Consider the following 17,544-nt stretch of genomic DNA (forward strand, 5'->3'; position numbering starts at 1 on the left):
AACTATTTGCCCCTTAAGACAGGCCTGATTTCTGCCACTTTTGCTGGCATTTTATATAGGTACAGATGTGTTATAAAATCAGCCTCTTTATGTCAATGGAAAAATTATTTTTATGTGCCCAGGGCGGAGTTACCAGACGTCCGGAATTATCCGGACATGTCCTCTTTTTAGAGGACAAGTCCGGGCGTCCGGACAACTTTTCAAAACCCGGTACTTTGTCGTAAAATCTGGTAACCCTAGCCCAGCGCTGTAGTTAAATGTATTTATTTATTGTTTAGAAGATTTTGATAGATTCAACTATGACATCATTATCATGATGGTGTACTTACCAAAATTAAAATCTTGTTAGCCACATTAGATAATCTGTATTTAGCAAACATTAGAGACACTCCCTCCCAAATTCAGCGGTACTTAGCCAGCCGGGAATGGCTCCCAGCTGGGTAAGTACAACTTAGCTGGCTATTTGCCAATATTCAGCAGGAGACGGCCGGCTATCTCTCAATGAATATCTGGTTCTCTGGATTAGCCGGTGAGCGGCTATGTCCTGTGACCATAACTACTCACTGCCAGTGGCCTAGTGGTTAAAGCTCAATTCTCACGGCAGCTCCTTGGGACTCTGGGCAAGTCACTTAACACTTCATCGCCCCAGGTATGAAATAAGTACCTGTCTAAAACATGTAAATTACTTTGATTGTTACCACACAGAAAAAAAATCCCAGTATATCAAGTCCCATCACTTTTAAAGCATTCTAAGGGGTTCTTTTACCAAAGCCCAATAAAATGGTGCATCGACTGCATAATTCGTTGCAAAGGCTGTGCATTAACTATAGGGAGTGCTCTATATCGCATGGTAAGTATACAGACAATAGCACAGATGCACGACCCCACATCTGCGCTGTCTGCATGAGTGACAGTTCATAAGGTACCATGCACTAACTGCAATGTGCAGTTCACGCCCATTTCTTGCACCATAGCAGGGCTATGCAATTAGCTCATGGAATTAGCATATCACCAGAATAACGTCATCATGTCTTTGTGCTATTACCATACACTAATCCATGCACAAACTGCTTAGCAATTCAAAGGGATCCTGAATGAAAATCAAAATTGAATAAAAGGCATACAGCTTTTGAATTTAAGGCATTGTTCTCAACTTTCACAGTTCACCTGTAGGAGGTGCTATGGGGAATGCTATTTTATTTAGTGTATTTTGTTACTATATAAATAATCCTACACTAAACGGAAAATGCATGCGTTTAAACATTTTTTTTTTTTTTTTTTTGCATTACAATCCTAATGTTTGCTTTCCTCAGAATTTTACGAAACATTTCCATTTTTGCAGATAAATTTATACACAGGGATGCCATAGTATTAGTTGGGTTTGGTAAATAAGCTGCAAGTATGACTCATGGTTAAAGAAAATAAAACAGTGACATGACCTATGACCTGCCAATGGCGCACGGCAATCAGATTGAAAGCCCAATGCTACAAACCTTCGGGTATGGTCGAAGCTCATGGTGAGCGATGTGGGCTCTTCATCCTCTTCGTCCTCCTCATAGGCTCCCCGGGGCTCTGTCGTGGGCGATGCTGTCTCATCCTGCGATTTCCCCGTCAAGCTGCCGTCTTCATAATCTTCCTCCAGGTCGTCGTCGTCTTCCTCATCTGGCTCTTCCGATTTCCGATTTGCTAAACTGTGACACTGGGAATTGCTATCAATATCTTGAATTTCCGACCTGCAAGGAAGGCACGGGAAGGGCACAGATTGAAGCTATGAAAATCGGTTGAGCGTGCACTTGCTCACTAACCTTCTACGCTGGGTAAAGGTCATGCCTAGGGCACAGTTATGCCTCTCCCTTCCTCCCTCCTCCCTCACCAACAGAGAATGCTTTGTCTAGCAATTACAACATTCTCTGGGTGGTTCCTGAATAACGAGACCTTTTCATAGTGTAACAGAAGTCTGTTCCAGTAGCCGGATGAAACGACACATGCAGGACAGGTCGCTTAAGTTTACACGCTAATTGCACACGTAAATATATAGAACTGCTCAGTGGCGTAGCGAGGGTGAGAGGCTCCGGGGCTGGAGGTGCGTAGCTCCGCGGCTGGCTAACGTGTGTGAACAGAGTTGTGTTTTTGTGTTCTTGTTCTAACAGCGCCTGGGAAATGGAGAGGCGATGGGCAATAACCGCTCAGCCTGACCACACAGATCATAATAGCTGACATTTATGTGAGAGAATTTGCCACAGAAAAACAATGTAGGGGTGGTCAATGCCACCAGGATGGTCCCTCCTCCTACAGGAATGGACCTTGGTACCACAGAAATTTGCACACTTTACACAAGAATATAGGTAACTTCATAAAACAGGCCTAGAAAAGCATCTTTTTGGCATTTCACATAGGCACCCTGTTATAAATTTATCCCCTCATGAGAACAACTTCCAATTGCTCTTTTATTGAAGGCTGATCCCTAGTGGTAGTACCAGAAGACACTGCCAGGGATCAGTGATGCCATTTTGAACCCAGCAGCGGACAGAGAAGCAGTGGAGGGGGGATCACTTCTGCTCTTTAACACTGAACCATCAGGCCATGGCTCTAGGTAAGTCTTGGAGCATGTGTGTGGGGGAGGGGCTGGGGATCTACATGTGGAGGGAGGGTTGGGTTTAGAACAAGTAGGAGAGACTTATAGGGAGTTCAGAAGGAGCTTTGAGGGATTGTTAGGGGATCATAGGTATGTCTAATTGGGGGATGTGGGATCAGAAGAGGAGTCTTATTGGGGGTGGGAAGAGACGCTTGATATTATGAGTGGGGGCGTGGAACCTTCACAAACAGGCGTCCTATAGAAACTGCCAAATGTGCGCATGCTAAAAAACATTTTTTAGGGTGTGTGTCAGGGTAGAGAATGACACGGGGACCGTTTACCGCGGTAAACGTGGTCACCGCAGTAAATCCGTAGGAATGAAGACATTTGCACTGGTTTACCACAGGAATGGGGACAAGGCCTTTCACCGCCCAGTGGGAGTGGTGAAAAGGCTGGCTTCTCTGGTAAAAAAATTGTGCCCGTGTCAGACTCGCCAGCTCCCTCCCAGCTCCTCTTGGGCCCATTTTACCTCCAGGAGCCAGCCATGCCGCGATGAAGACAGAAGGAACCCAAAGCCTGAGACCAATGTGATTTGAAGAATAAAATTACCAGACAACAAAATGTAGAAAATTTTTTTATTTATTTTATGATTAGAATTTTTCAGATTTGAAATATCTATCCTGCTAGAGCTGGTATTAGACATAACTGGGAACCGCAAAACCCAGGCTGTGCTTCTTTAGCTTCCAGCTGGCTTAGGGCTCTCTCTGACCAGGGGGAAGATGCCCTAGTTTCTCTCCTCTAACACTATTCCTGCCATGTGTGACTGAAGTATTCCGTGTCACACCCACGCTCTCTGCGAACACCCTGAGCCGTCAGGTAATGACATGAAGCTTGTTACTGGCGTGGTCCCTTTAGAATTAGGGTCACCTTTCAAGTTGGTAGTCGTTGGCAAATGCCCAACTAAGCTTATTCTCCAAGGGTTATGGGAAAAAATCACACTTTGTCAGAATGGCCTTGTTGAAAACATAAGCTTTTATTCGGCCACCGGCCGTGGAATTACTGTGCCGCTCCGGGTTTTCCTGGGAGCATGCACCTCATACAAAAACAACAGAAAAAGTTCATTTCACTCATAAGTCACCCAGTAATCAACTCTGGACTGGGATGGTAAATCACATACAGTCATTAATATTCCATGAGGCTAGGAGGTGAAACAGTTAGCACCAATAACTTTCTCCTGTAGCTTTGACAGAAGAGACATTCCTGTTTATGATTGAGAAATATTCTGTGCTGTCCTACAGTGCTCTTAATCTCTCCAGCTGGGCTGGACTTTCTCCCTAGTCACAAGCAGGCTTTTCCCTGAGAGGGTTAATTTCACTCTTCCTACGAGGCAGGCAGACTAATTGAATTAGTTAGTTGCTATGGCAATTCCTTTACAGCTGGGCACTTTCCCGAGTGTGGAAGTCAGGAAATTCTGGGCTTTAAAACTAGCCAGCATTACAGCCTGACGTTGGGTTCAGCTGTGCACATAACCTGCAGAGGAGATTACTGTATCCTTTCCACACTTCAGCAAAACAGCATGTGAAATTGCCGTACAGGATTATTTCCCTAGCAACTCCCACAGTCATTAGCTCAAAGAGCAAACAGCAAAATACAGCCTAAACAAGACCTCTGTTCACAGACCTTTTCAGGATATTCAGCTCTCCATCTCCTCTGGCCAGCTTTCCTGTATAGCCCCACTTTCCTCCAACGCCATGGGTTCTGGGGGAAGGAATTCAGTGGCCAAATTACCAGCCTGTTCCTCAGTCATTTCCCAGTCAGTGCTGAGGAACTGCTCAGCCACGTCCTGCCTCTGCTCTACTGCCAAGCCTCGTTCTGCTCCTCCTCCTTCCTTCCTCTGCTCTCTAATGAGCCTGGCTTTAAGCTGAGGGGAAGAACCACTCCCCCTTGGCTTTGGATGGGGGAAGGGAATTCCTTCCTCAGCCCATGCCGTTCCTCTGAGGGGAAACTGCCTACGAGCTTTCTGCCTTACAGGCAATGGACAATAGCAAGGCAGCTTCTTCCTGCCTGGCTCTGGAACTGCTTCAGGTAAGTCTAAGCCTTCCTGTTCTATTTCCATTTCATTGTCACTCACCAGGTAGTCAGCTAATTTATTGTCCTGGTCACTGACCTGGTCAGCCCTTCTGCACTGGGGTTTATATACTTTCCTTAATTTCCCTGTGGCAAACCTTGGGAAAGACGTCCGTTTGTCACATCCGTTAGCTTGATTTTTCTATGTAGCATTCTGTAGTAATTTGGTTTGTTCAGTTTTCACAATAGTGGAGGGGATATTGGTGAAAGGGAGGGGAAACAGGGGTTTTGTTGATCCTTGCTCTGTATTTGTGTTTATAAAATGACAACTGTACTGAATATTGTCTCTTTTTCTACTTTCATAAAATAAGTTCAGTATAAAATCATAACTATTCGAGGCTTGTGTGAATGGGATATGACAGTTTGCAGGGCGGGGACGGGGAACGAACTCGCAGGGATGGGGCAGGGACGGGGGACTGAGCTCACGGGGCAGGGGCGGGGACTGAACTGGCGGGGACGAGGCAGGGAGGGTGATAAATTTTTTTTCTCTGTGTCATTCTCTATGTCAGGGTTGGAAATTCCTGTGTTAAGAAGTAATGCATCTACATTAGCACATGTTCACTGATTAGCGCAGAGATAGCATATGAGCTCCGACCCCCTAACAAAATGGATGAGGGTAAGTTCTCACGCAGTAATTATTTCTAATGGCAACATTAGCTCATGGACATTCATCCAAAAAAAGAAAATGGGTCATTTTACAGCTGCGGTAAAAATGGCCTTAGCATGTGCCAAAAACCCACATCAGGGCACAGTGAGGCCACTTTTTTTATTTTTTTTTACTGCAATTTAGGACGAGAATCCCTTGGAAGACTTGTTCATACAATTCCAGAAACAACGTCAACATCTCAACTCAATATCATCTCTGTTGTTTCTTGCATAATGCGCATGCGCACTTAGGAGGCCGCGATCCCTGTTGCCGTGCTGTATGCTTCCGTGGCCGCATTCCATTTGTGGCGCGTGGGGCAGCTTGTGGCGCGTGCAGTGGATTGAGCAGCGGTTTGTCTCAGCAACGGCAGGAGTTTGTCGTGCAGGTGCTGCGAGGTGTCCCATGCTGGTAAGAAGTGGAGGGGGAGAGGGAAAGGGGGCTGCTTTGGGGGGAGGGGTGTGCTGGGGGGCAGACAGCAATCATGCTTTGCTTTGGGAGGGGGGGAACAAAAGGGGGCTACGGAGAGACAGGCAGGCATGGCGCAATAGAGAAATACAGGGACAGGGAGAGGTTAAATGAAGGGAGAAGGGCTGCTGCTGGACAGGGGGAGCAGTGAAGAGGTGCTGCTGGACAGGGGGGGAGATAAAAGGAAGGGAGAAGGCCTGCTGCTGGACTGGGGGGGAGGTAAAACGAAGGGAGAAGGGCTGCTGCTGGACAGGGGGAGCAGGCAAGGGGTGGTGGTGGACAGCCGAGGAAAGAGAGAGACAGAAAGAAAGAGAGACAGACAGCGGCCAAGGAGAGAGAGAGAAAGAAAGCAAGACAGACACACACATCTATTCTAGCACCCGTTAATGTAATGGGCTTAAAGACTAGTACCATATATTTTGTAATTAAGGACAACGCTGAAATATATTTTTAAAAAATACAATTTTGCGCTTAATACATTTCCAGCACCCTCCGTTATCCTTCTGTGTATCTGCTTTACTGCTAAATGATTACATTGGGCTTCAGGGACTATGAGCTTCTTTTGCAAAACCGCAGTAGCAAGTCCCAGCGCGGCAAATAACGACATAGTCCATAGGAATTGAGTGGGCTGCGTTGACGCGTGGCAATCGCCAACGCAGCTTTGTAAAAGAATCATTTTAACCCCTCAAATGCAAATTTAAGTACAAAGAAATTTTTTTGTAACTTTGCAGTGTTCCAAGCATGCAACAAAACTTTCCAAGTTGAAAGGACTGATCTGAAATCATTTAACAAAATAGTTTCAGACTGAAAAAAATATATACTGTATATTCAAATGCTTCCGTTTTTTTTGCCATTGTCTATTTTTTTTATTTTTTTATTTGCAGAGCATTTAAAGCTTTTATGAAATACGAAATTTGGGTGATGTCCTGTCTCTGTTGAATAGCTACTTATGAAAAGCTCAGCAAGTCAGGGACATAATTAGAACAGGCCTGGACTGGAGTGACACTTATACAATGGAGAGTATCCTCAGGTTTCTCTACAAATTAAATAGCACACAGCCAAAATACAATTTTAAAAATGAACAACGCCCCTCCACCCAGCAGTAGCCCTTTGCCGAGCCATGGAACTTGTCACATAGTCTAAACACATCAGTGAGCATAGCTGTTACAGAGACCTCTGATCGATTTTCCCTGTGATAAATGTCCAAATTAAATTCTTCCTCTGGATCAATTATGCCCGCCTGCTCAGGATTTCCCTTGTCTGCTTTTGCCCACATGAGGAACTATTGCAAAATGTACACAGTCACTTTAGGAAAATGACAAAAGCAGGGAGAGAAAGTGGCCTAGTGGTTAAAAGCCAGGATTCAAAGCTTCTGCCACTATCACCCACTGTGATCCCAGGCATGTCACGTTATCTCCCACTGCCCCAGATGCTAACTTAGATTATAAGTTCTAGAGCTAATGAAATAATTGTATCACTACAGTGCCACGTTGCATACCTCCAGTGGCACTATAAAATGAAAGCCTTATTAGGTTCTGGTTTTAAATCAGCAGACTTCCTTTCCTAGGGCTACCATATTTGACGACAAACAGAAAACATGGCCCAGCCCCGCCTTGTTCCGCCTCTAACCTGCCCCATTCAGCTTCAAGCCCCGCCCTGTTCCACTTTCAACCCCATCCCTTTCCACCTCCAGTCTCACCCCCCCCCCCAAAAAAAAAAGCCTTGTCTCTTTTTTCTCGACCTCCAGGGTGAAGTCTAGAGGGCCTCCAGCACGAGTGGAATTCAGTTGCATGTGAATGCATGTGAAGTCATCCGTGCATGTTTGTTGAAGGCCCTCCAGAGGCAGCCGGAGCTCGGGGGGCTTTCCAAAAGCCAAACTGCCCTTTCGGAAAGTCCATCCTGGAAACCTGCTGCTAGGTAGTCTCATAAAGGAGCAAGGAATCTTTAGTAATGTGAAAAAACGCACCCTACAAAATATATTTCCTTTCCTTTAATTTTACAGATTATACACGTAGAGGGGCATAATCAAAACAAATGTCTAAGTCAGTTTTGAGCCTAGGGCGCTAGTCGCCTGTGTCCAAAATCCATTCTCGAAAAATACGTTGGTAGGAGTACAGCTCTGGGGTTCCGAGACTACGCCAAGAACTGTTTGTTGATGCATTTAGGTAATATGCATAGCTTAGATATGTTTCTAGAATGTATTGCGAATGCATTTGTTAGTGCATTTTGATGATTCAGAGTATTTGTACATTGTTGTCATTTGATACTGCTTTGCATGGTTTTATTACAAATGGCAACACAAAGCCATGGGGATTACGGTCATCTTCAAAAAAAAATCAACGACCAGACAGACAGATTTGCTAGGGCATCAGGCAGCCAAGTGGTATAAATTTATATCTGATTTTTTGAACCAAAAACCATGAACTAGTCTTAGAGACATTTGGAGCATTGAGACAAAGCAGCAGATTTCTGCGTCTCAATGGCCACGAATCTGGAATTGGAGGATGAGCGTCAGCATCTATGAGACAAACCTGGTTTTTCTTGTTACACAGAAGTTTTTGGACCCCTGTTCGTTTACAGAAATCGGATAGTTCTAAGTCTAACAGGTGCTGGCACTGCCATCTTGATGTAGGGACACTGGATCATTTACTGTACTATTGTCCCTTGATACTTAAATTCTGGAGATCCATTTGGGGGTCAAATTATTACAATATTGGAAGTTCCATTATCGCTGTCATATGATATAATATTGTTTGGAACGGTGTTATTCCCCAAGAGACCAATCAAGGCAATCCTGAATAAAGTGGCCATCCAGCTTATAATGAAAAGTTGGAATAACTTAAATTATAGTTTTTGGTGGGAATCCTTATGCCAGATTTATAAGTTTGAAAATATTAATTCATTACAGCTGGGACACCATAGTAAATTCAAGGAAATTTGGGGCCCGTTAACAAAATATTGTAAGATTTAAATGCTACTAACATTATTTCCCTTTGATTCATGAAAGATTGTTGTACACATCCAGGAGGGGCAGGGTGGGGGGGGGGGGAGTAAGGGGGAAGGATTTATATAATATTTGATGGAATAGAGTGCAGTGTATTATATTACTTGATTGTTATTCTGTTGCACTATGTACTGGATTTAAAAAATGAATAATAATAACAGTTTATATACCGCAATACCGTTAAGTTCTATGTGGTTTACAATAGATTACTGTATTTTCACATAGATAACGCGCACCCGTGTAAAACGCGCACACGGGTATAGCACGCGAAAAACACAAATTTATGTGCAGAAATTTTTATATACCGCGCACACCCGTATACCGCGCATGCTGCCCGACTCTCCTTTCGCCCGCCTCGACTCTCCTCTCCCCCTTGAAGTCCTGTCCCCACCCTGAAAGCCTGATGTCCCCCCCGACGTCCGATTCACCCCCCCCGCAGGACCGCTCGCACCCCCACCCCGAAGGACCGCTCGCACGCACCACCACCCCGAAGGACCGTTCGCACGCACTCCCACCCCCACCCTGAAGGACCGCTCGCACCCCCACAGCCTCCCGACCCCCCCATCATGTAGAAGCTCCTACCGATGTCCTGCTGCTTCCTCTTGGCGGTCCCGACTCCCTGACACAATCGGGGCAAGAGGGAGCTCAAGCCCTCTTGCCCCAGCCAACCGCGGCACCCCCGACACGATCGGGGCAAGAGGGCTTGGGCCCATATGCCTCAGGCCCCGCCCCCAGGTGGGACCTAAGGCTCCCGGGCCTATTCTGATTGGCCCAGGCGCCTTAGGCCCCACCAGTAGGCGGAGCTTTGGGACGGATGGACCAATCCGGCCTCATTCCGTCGTTGGCTGCCTGCCGGACAGGCGAGTTTGACTCCCGTCTGTCCGGCCAACTACACAAAGGTACGGGGAAGGGTGGTGGGGGTGTCGTGGGGGTCGGCCAGGGGGGTCGCGGGTCGGCTGGGGGGGCGGTCGGAGGTTCTTGGGGGTGGCGGTCGTTGGGGGGAGGGGGGTTTGCATCTAGGGCAGGAGGGCCTGGGATCCCTCCTGCCCATAATGTAGTGCGGGGTGGGGGTAGGGGGTCACCGTGGCCAGGAGGGTTTGGGCTCCCTCCTGGCCCGAACAACTAGGGGGGGGAGTCGCCAGGGCCAGGAGGACTTGGGCTCTCTCCTGGCCCGATATTGTCGGGGAGTTGGGGAGTCGGCGGGGCAAGAGGGCTTGGGCTCCCTTTTGCCACGATCGTGTCGGGGAGTCGGGGGGGGGGCAAGAGGGCTTGAGCTCCCTCTTGCCCCGATCGTGTCGGGGGTGACGCGGTTGGCTGGGGCAAGAGGGCTTGAGCTCCCTCTTGCCCCGATCATGTCGGGGGTGCCGCAGTTGGCTGGGGCAAGAGGGCTTGAGCTCCCTCTTGCCCCGATCGTGTCGGGTGTCGGGACCGCCAAGAGGAAGCAGCAGGACATCGGTAGGAGCTTCTACATGATGGGGAGGGGGGAAGGGAGGCTGTGGGGGTGCAAGCGGTCCTTCAGGGTGGGGGTGCGGGTGGGAGTGCGTGCGAGCGGTCCTTCGGGGTGGGGGTGCGTGCGAGCGGTCCTTCGGGGTGGGGGTGCAAGCGGTCCTGCGGGGGGGGGGGGGTGTGAATCGGACGTCGGGGGGGAACTATGTAAAAAAAATTTTATACAACGCGCTCACACGTATAACGTGCAAGGGTTTGCGCGGTACGTAAAAACCACGTATAACGCACACGTTATATGCGAGAAAATACGGTAAGCGAGGTACAAATTGATTGAATTTAAGAGGTGGGAAAAGGAGAGTTAATAAAGAATTAAAAAATTAATAAAGAATAAAGAATTAAAAAATAAAAAAAAATCAAAGACAAAGAAAGGTACTGCAGCCAAATGTACAGGATACTGGCAAATTTTATTTTGAACTAACCAACAGATTGTTGCGTACAAAGAACCACTTTTCACAGAATATGGGACCCAACACGGTCTGTGTTTCGATCTGCACGTCTTCTTCAGGGGCCCCACAGGAAGGTGGTCACCAAACACACACAACAAAAATGCCTGATCTGTATAATGTCCCCCTCTTCTACGAAACCGCGCTAGCGGTTTTTAGCGCAGAGATCCACGCTGAATGGCCCGCGCTGCTCCCGGCGCTCTTAGGAACTCAATGAGCGTCGGGAGTCGCACGAGCTATTCAGCGCGGCTCTCTGTGCTAAAAACCGCTTGTGCGGTTTCGTAGAAGAGGGGTGTATGTGTGCTTGAAACATGCTGCCAAGACAAAGCACATTGGTAAGGGGGTGAGAAAATGTTATTTTCAGGTGATATCTTTGGCAGCGTACTTCATGTCCCTTTTTATATGTCAGTCGAAGTCTGTACTTTGGTTTCAGAATAGATGACAGTGTTATTACACTCTCATTCTGAAGACCATATAAACAATCTGTGTCTCGGAAACTTGTAGTTAATTACGCAGCCATGCTGTGCTGTCAACAGCTTGGAAAGCTCATTTATCGTCTGGGCAGACAGACGGAAAACAAATGCCAATTAGATATTTTCTTTTGGAGATAACCAACGTCTGTGTGATGTACTATATGTGGGAATGTGAAAGTCACAGGCTGAAACCATTTGTTTTTGCTCTATTAGCTAAAATGAGTTTTGGCTAACAGGTTTTTTTGTTTTTTTTTATTGTTAATAACCTGTAGAAGATGACAGAGAAACCAAGCATGGGCCACGGCTGGTTTCACTGGGCCTGTAAGTCATTAGCGCCTTTTCTTTAATTAATTGGATTTTCATCTTCTTTAAGTGTTTTTATACTACTGTAGAAGTGTGTAAGATGCTGGGGAACTTGTTACTGAAAATAATTAAAGAGCTATTGTGAGATAGGTATAAGGGCCTGTTAAGAATGATGGTAAATCCATTGTAAATTTATAAGGATAGTGTTTCTATTACCATAAAGCTCTATGACCTCACAATGCAAGTGTTAAGAGCCTTAGACTATAGTGTGGCGCAGTGGTTAAAGCTACAGCCTCAGCACCCTGGGGTTGTGGGTTCAAACCCATGCTGCTCCTTGTGACCCTGGGCAAGTCACTTAATCCCCCCATTGCCCCAGGTACATTAGGTAGATTGTGAGCCCGCCAGGACAGACAGGGAAACATGCTTGAGTACCTGAATAAATTAATGTAAACCGTTCTGAGCTCCCCTAGGAGAACGGTATAGAAAATTGAATAAATAAATAAATAAATATAGGAAGAGGAGATGCAAATTTAAGAACCTTAGCCAATAGGGAGAGAAAGGGGCAGAATGGATGGATAGTTTGGCCTTTATCTGCCATCACATTACAATGTTTCTATAATCATAAAGTTCTATGACATCACAATGCAGGTGTAAAGAGTTTTAGCCTATAGGAAGAGGAGATGCAAATTTAAGAACCTTAGCCAATAGGGAGAGAAAGAGATAATGGTTACTGTGGATGGGCAGAATGGATGGATCGTTTGGCCTTTATCTGCCATCACATTACAATGTTTCTATAATCATAAAGTTCTATGACATCACAATGCAGGTGCAAAGAGCCATAGCCAATAGGGAGAGGAGGAGATAGTGAATGCTGTGGATAGGCCATTTGGCCTTTATCTGCCATCATGTTACGATGTTTCTATAACCATAAAGTTCTATGATATCACAATGCAGGTGTAAAGAGCCTTAGCCTATAGGAAGAGGAGATGCAAATTTAAGAACCTTAGCCAATAGGGAGATAATGGTTACTGCGGATGGGCAGACTGGATGAATCATTTGGCCTTTATCTGCCATCACGTTACAATGTTTCTATAACCATAAAGCTCTATGACCTCACAATGCAAGAGCCTATAGGGAGAGGAGGAGACAGTGGATGCTGTGGATGGGCCTTCATCCACAGGCCATTTGGCCTTCATCTGTCATTGTGTTTCTATATACCGGTGCCTAGCCTTATGATTCAATGCCTAAGTCAATTTACCACTAACTTGTGCTCTTTTAACACAGGTCCCATGAGACTAGTTACTAATAACTGAGGTGAACAGTAAACAAAACCCTTCTTCTATTACTACTTAGCATTTCTATAGCACTGATAGACGTATGCGGTGCTGTACAGTATGGGGCTCCTAAGCGAAACGTAAACACATCTAAAAACCCACCCAAGTCGGCACTTGGACGACCCAAAAGAGAGGTCGTCCGAGTGCCGATAACGAAACCTATTTTTTTGGACGTATCCAGGGACCTTTTAGGCCTCTGAATGCCGCTGTGCGCCCAGCGCTAAAAGAGGCATGTCTGGAGGAGCGGTTAGGGCGGGCAGTGGGCCAACCTAGACATAGGCCCTCTTTTACTAAGGCGCGCTAACCAATGGGCGCGCGCTAAACGCTAACGGGAGCACGTTAGTCTATGGACGCGTTGGCATTTAGCGCACGCTAACTGGTTAGCTTACCTTAGTCGAAGAGGGGGGAGGGTTAGTCGTCCTGCAGGGATAATCGAAGGTTTTACGAGACTTATACTTTGCAAGTTAGACGATGTAAAAACAGGTATCGGTGCCCAAAAGTTATCCAAAGTGACCAGATAACCACTGCAGAGACAAAGTAAAGACCCCTCCCCCACACTCCCCCAATGTTCACTGACCCCCTCCCCCCTGCAATGATCGGAATAAAAACATACATACCTGTACATCAGCACCTAGTATAGGAAAGCCTAGTAGAACTGAACACAGATCTCTGAAATAGCCTTGGGGGGGGGGGGGGGGCTAGTGAACCATAGAAAGGAGGTCCAAGATATAAGCCACTCTAAACACTACATTTATGGTGTAACATGTGTGCCCACTAAAACCCCCCAACCCCTACTCTATTGGGATTGTAGACAGGTGAGTACAGTGGGTCTAGGGGGCTTACCGTAATTTCAGGACCTTTCTTCTAATACGTCTGAATCTCTAAACAAACTGTATATTGCAATTTCCTCTTTTTTTTCTCAGCAAACCGTATATTTTGTAATTTCGATTTCTTAAAGTCTCTGAACTCTGTACTCCTTCGACATATTGTAAATCGCTGAATGTCCAGCTCTCTTGAATGTAAACCGCCTAGAAGTCGCAAGATTGTGGCGGTATAGAAGAATAAAGTTATTATTATTATTATTATTATAAGGGAGTTCTGCTGAGATGTTTATCTGGCACCCTTTCTGTGAAGTTCACAGCAGTGCCCTGTAAGGTGCCCCACTGCTTTGTTGCCAGTCCATGGTAATGCTAGCCCCTGCCACGTCTAAAAGGTCTTATTCTGGGCGTTTGGGACTTGGACAAATTTTTGGTCGAGAATGTGGACGATCAAATGCCTAGACTTCCAGATAGACGATTAAAAATAAATAAATAAAAATTTTTTAGACGTACTTTTCAAGAATGGACATTTTCCCGCTGCCGACTTTGGGTGATTAGCAGCCTACGTCCAAATCAGACAGATGTAGGTTTTGATTATGCCCCTCTAAATGCATAAGAGACATAGCCCTCCCTTGACTGGCTAATAATGATGTTTTTCACATTCTGCTGTCCAAAAATCTCGTAAAATTGAATCGGCAATTTTTGTCCCACAGTAGAGAGTCGCAGACTTGAAAGCTATCATTAGAGCATTTCATTACAAGATTGGGGAGTTGTCGAATTCAACACAACACATTTCAGATGCCTTATGTTGAGAATGAGCCATTCCTTAATCACTTTTTTTGTCCTCCCCTGCATGTACGGTAATTTATAGGTCAACATACAATAAATTGGTTTAATGCTCACTAAATTTCTAAGGTGCACTAATGAACCAAACACACACCCAGGAGCATTAGAGCATCCCTAAGAATCTAGAGTGAGCTGATCTACCCCGTAAGGCATCTGAGGTGTGTTGTGTTGTACTCAACAACTCTCCAGTCTTGGAATGACGTACTCTAATAATAGCTTTCAAGTCTGCAACTCTGTACTGTGGGACGAAGACTGCCGATTCAAGTTTGCGAGTTTTTGGTTAACATCATGAGATTAAAAAATCATTAATAGCCCAGTCAAGGAAGGGGTGATGAAAAAAACATCTCAATACAGCTGTGAGACTCTGGCCCATATCATGTTGTTGAATGCCCTTAATGGCACAACTGAATTTTGAAAGACGATCTCCTTGTCTTATTAGGATGATTAAGTGCTACTTGTTTCCAGACTTACCGCTGCTTAATGCCGGACTAATGAAGGTCCCCCCCCCCCCAATCAACAAGAATGACAGATTTAGAGTTCATACACTGGAAACCTGTTGCATGGGACTTATACCGAGTCTGATCCTTTTCCAAAGTGCTTTGGTTTCTTGGTGGTAGTCCTAAGACTGCCACAGACAGAGGAGCCTCGAGGAACCTCTACGAGTGGTTTAAGACCTCTGGATCTTACCGTTCTGCTTTGACTATTCTCTGGGCCCTGTAAACTGAATTCTGCAGGTTCTGATTTCCTTGATTGGGTCAAACAAAGATAATATAAGAGTTCATAGTTGCCTTATTTGGAGTTGTTCCGAAAACTATAACTTGGGGCAGATGAAAAAGATGCTGATAAGGTGACAGCTGCTTATGAACTGAGTATGTACAGTGAGCTTTCAGTGTCGGCAGCTGGAGGCATGCCGTTAACTGCCCCAAGGTTTAGACCGTTTAGGGAGGTTCAGAAGAGGACTCCAGCTGGCAGGGCTTGGGGATCCCCACCAGCCAAGGTATTAATTTATACTGTTTCTGCGAGGGGGAAGTGGGGGGGGGGGTTGGGAGGAAATGCATGGGCCATGCCCAGCCAGTTCACCCCTTAGCCCATCCAGAAATAGAGGTCTGGATAGCTCCTGGACCAGGTACATTCAGTGGTATTGAGGTATGTTAAGAAAATAACATCCTAACAACATATGCTACTTCACAAAAACAGAAAGTTAACTAACAATGAGATACAAAGAGCATGCAAATCGCAAAAGAGGAATAACCTAGTCTGCATGAAACATAGCAAGTTGTGTTATTCTTGGAATGATATCACCACCTCTGTTTCCAGGGAACAAATGAAAGAGATTGGTGATGTAATAAAGTTTCCTTAGTTGTCCCCTTTTTCAATATTAACTCTTACCTCTGATAACCCCCCTTTCTTTGGCAGCTTGACTTCCTAGTGGCAGTACTCTGAAACTACCACTAGGGGGCCAAGACAGCCATTTTGATGCCTAGAACCTCTCTGGTAAAAGCACCCAGGTGAGACCCGTGGTGGGTGCTGGGAGTGGGGTGGGGAGAACTTTGAAACTGGGATGGCAGGATGGGAAAATAATTTCATTATGCTCTGGCCGGGCCATTTAAAAGATAGTGACCCAACATGGGCCCTATCTTTGCCCTGCTGAGGCCACTTTCGGAAAAGACTGTGCACGACTACTACTATGAATTACTTCTGTAGCGCTACCAGACGCACGCAGCGCTGTACAGCGCCACAAAGAGTAAGAAGACGGTCCCTGCTCGCAAGAGCTTACAATCTAAACAGGCAAGAGAGACAAACAGTCTTTCCTTGAAGTGCTCTCATTGCATATGAATGAACCATTATGTACGAATAATAAATCATCTTTTGGAACATCTATATCCACAGTCTTTTGTTTTTGTATCATGAAATGAAAATGTTCCATCTGCCCGTTCATATTGCACATCTGTTTGTCTAACAGACATAAAGACAGAGAAGATGATGTCAGATATAGGACCGTCATCTACTCTCTAGTTTCCCTGTTCCCTACCAGTTTCAGTAGATCCCCGGTTGATCCCCCGTTCTACCTTCTCTTTTTTTAGCACAGAACAGGAGGCAGAAAATCATCGTTTGCATGCGTGCAGGGCGATTTAGCATTTTACCTCTTGTCTGTTAAACTCGAAGCTTGATTCAATTCGCTATTTGCAATAAAGTTTCTGATTTCGGAGAAATAGGAGTCCTCTTTCTCGTCTAAAAGTGCATGGGTTTCTGATTCTGAGTTGGGCGAGGAGGCACCGGTCCCGAGGTGGTTCGTGATGACGCCGGAGTGCTGACTCACTGGACACAGAATTAGCAAGAACACAAGAGGAAACAGAATCAGATATCACGAGGACGTCCTGGGCAATTAACATAAGCAGTGATTGTCAAGCATTACGGACAAAAAAGGAGAAAGAGCATTTCACGCTGGAAAAAGACCTTTTGGGCTCCTTCTTTTGACACGGTTATTGCATGACTGGATGTCACTAAAGAATGACAGATTAAGTTGGAAATCTCAAGATTTTAAAGGTGGGGGGAGAGTGAGGCACAGTGGTTAAAACTACAGCCTCAGCACCTCCCTGTGACCCTGGGCAAGTCACTTAATCTCTCCATTGCCCCGGGTACATTAGACAGATTGTGAGCCTGTTGGGATAGACAGGGGAAAATGCTTGAGTACCTGGATAAATTCATGTAAACCATTCTGAGCCCCTGGCAGAAGAGTATAGAAAATTGAATAAATAAATAGCGTGAAAAGTTTCAGCCTCTGATAACCAGAGCTGGTATTGTGACATCATAATGCCTCATTCCACCAATGCCTAAGAGCCAACCTCATCAGTGATGTCACAATGGATTGATTGGCCTATACTTGGCTCACTTTTACTACATTTTGATTTCTAGAGTGGCGCAGTGGTTAAAGCTACAGCCTCAGCACCCCGAGGTTGTGGGTTCAAACCCAGGCTGCTCCTTGTGACCCTGAGCAAGTCAC

General features: G+C 45.8%; 1 protein-coding gene across 13 annotated transcripts in view; it reads right to left on the reverse strand.

The window, feature by feature from the left end:
- Positions 1-17,544, reverse strand: part of PRDM16 (PR/SET domain 16) — an 888,295-nt gene that overhangs the window by 14,974 nt on the left and 855,777 nt on the right. For 11 of the 13 annotated variants that reach the window (XM_033921997.1, XM_033921996.1, XM_033921992.1 and 8 more), the window contains 2 exons: positions 16,685-16,859; positions 1,494-1,733 (listed from right to left, as the gene is read on the reverse strand). In XM_033921997.1, coding sequence (XP_033777888.1) covers positions 1,494-1,733; positions 16,685-16,859 — 415 coding nt within the window. Of the gene's footprint in view, positions 1-1,493; positions 1,734-16,684; positions 16,860-17,544 lie in introns of those variants that run through there. The other 2 variants (XM_033922002.1, XM_033922004.1) reach the window with 2 other exon arrangements.

This window comes from Geotrypetes seraphini, chromosome 15, assembly GCF_902459505.1.
Source record: "Geotrypetes seraphini chromosome 15, aGeoSer1.1, whole genome shotgun sequence".
Taxonomy (NCBI): Eukaryota; Metazoa; Chordata; class Amphibia; order Gymnophiona; family Dermophiidae; genus Geotrypetes; species Geotrypetes seraphini.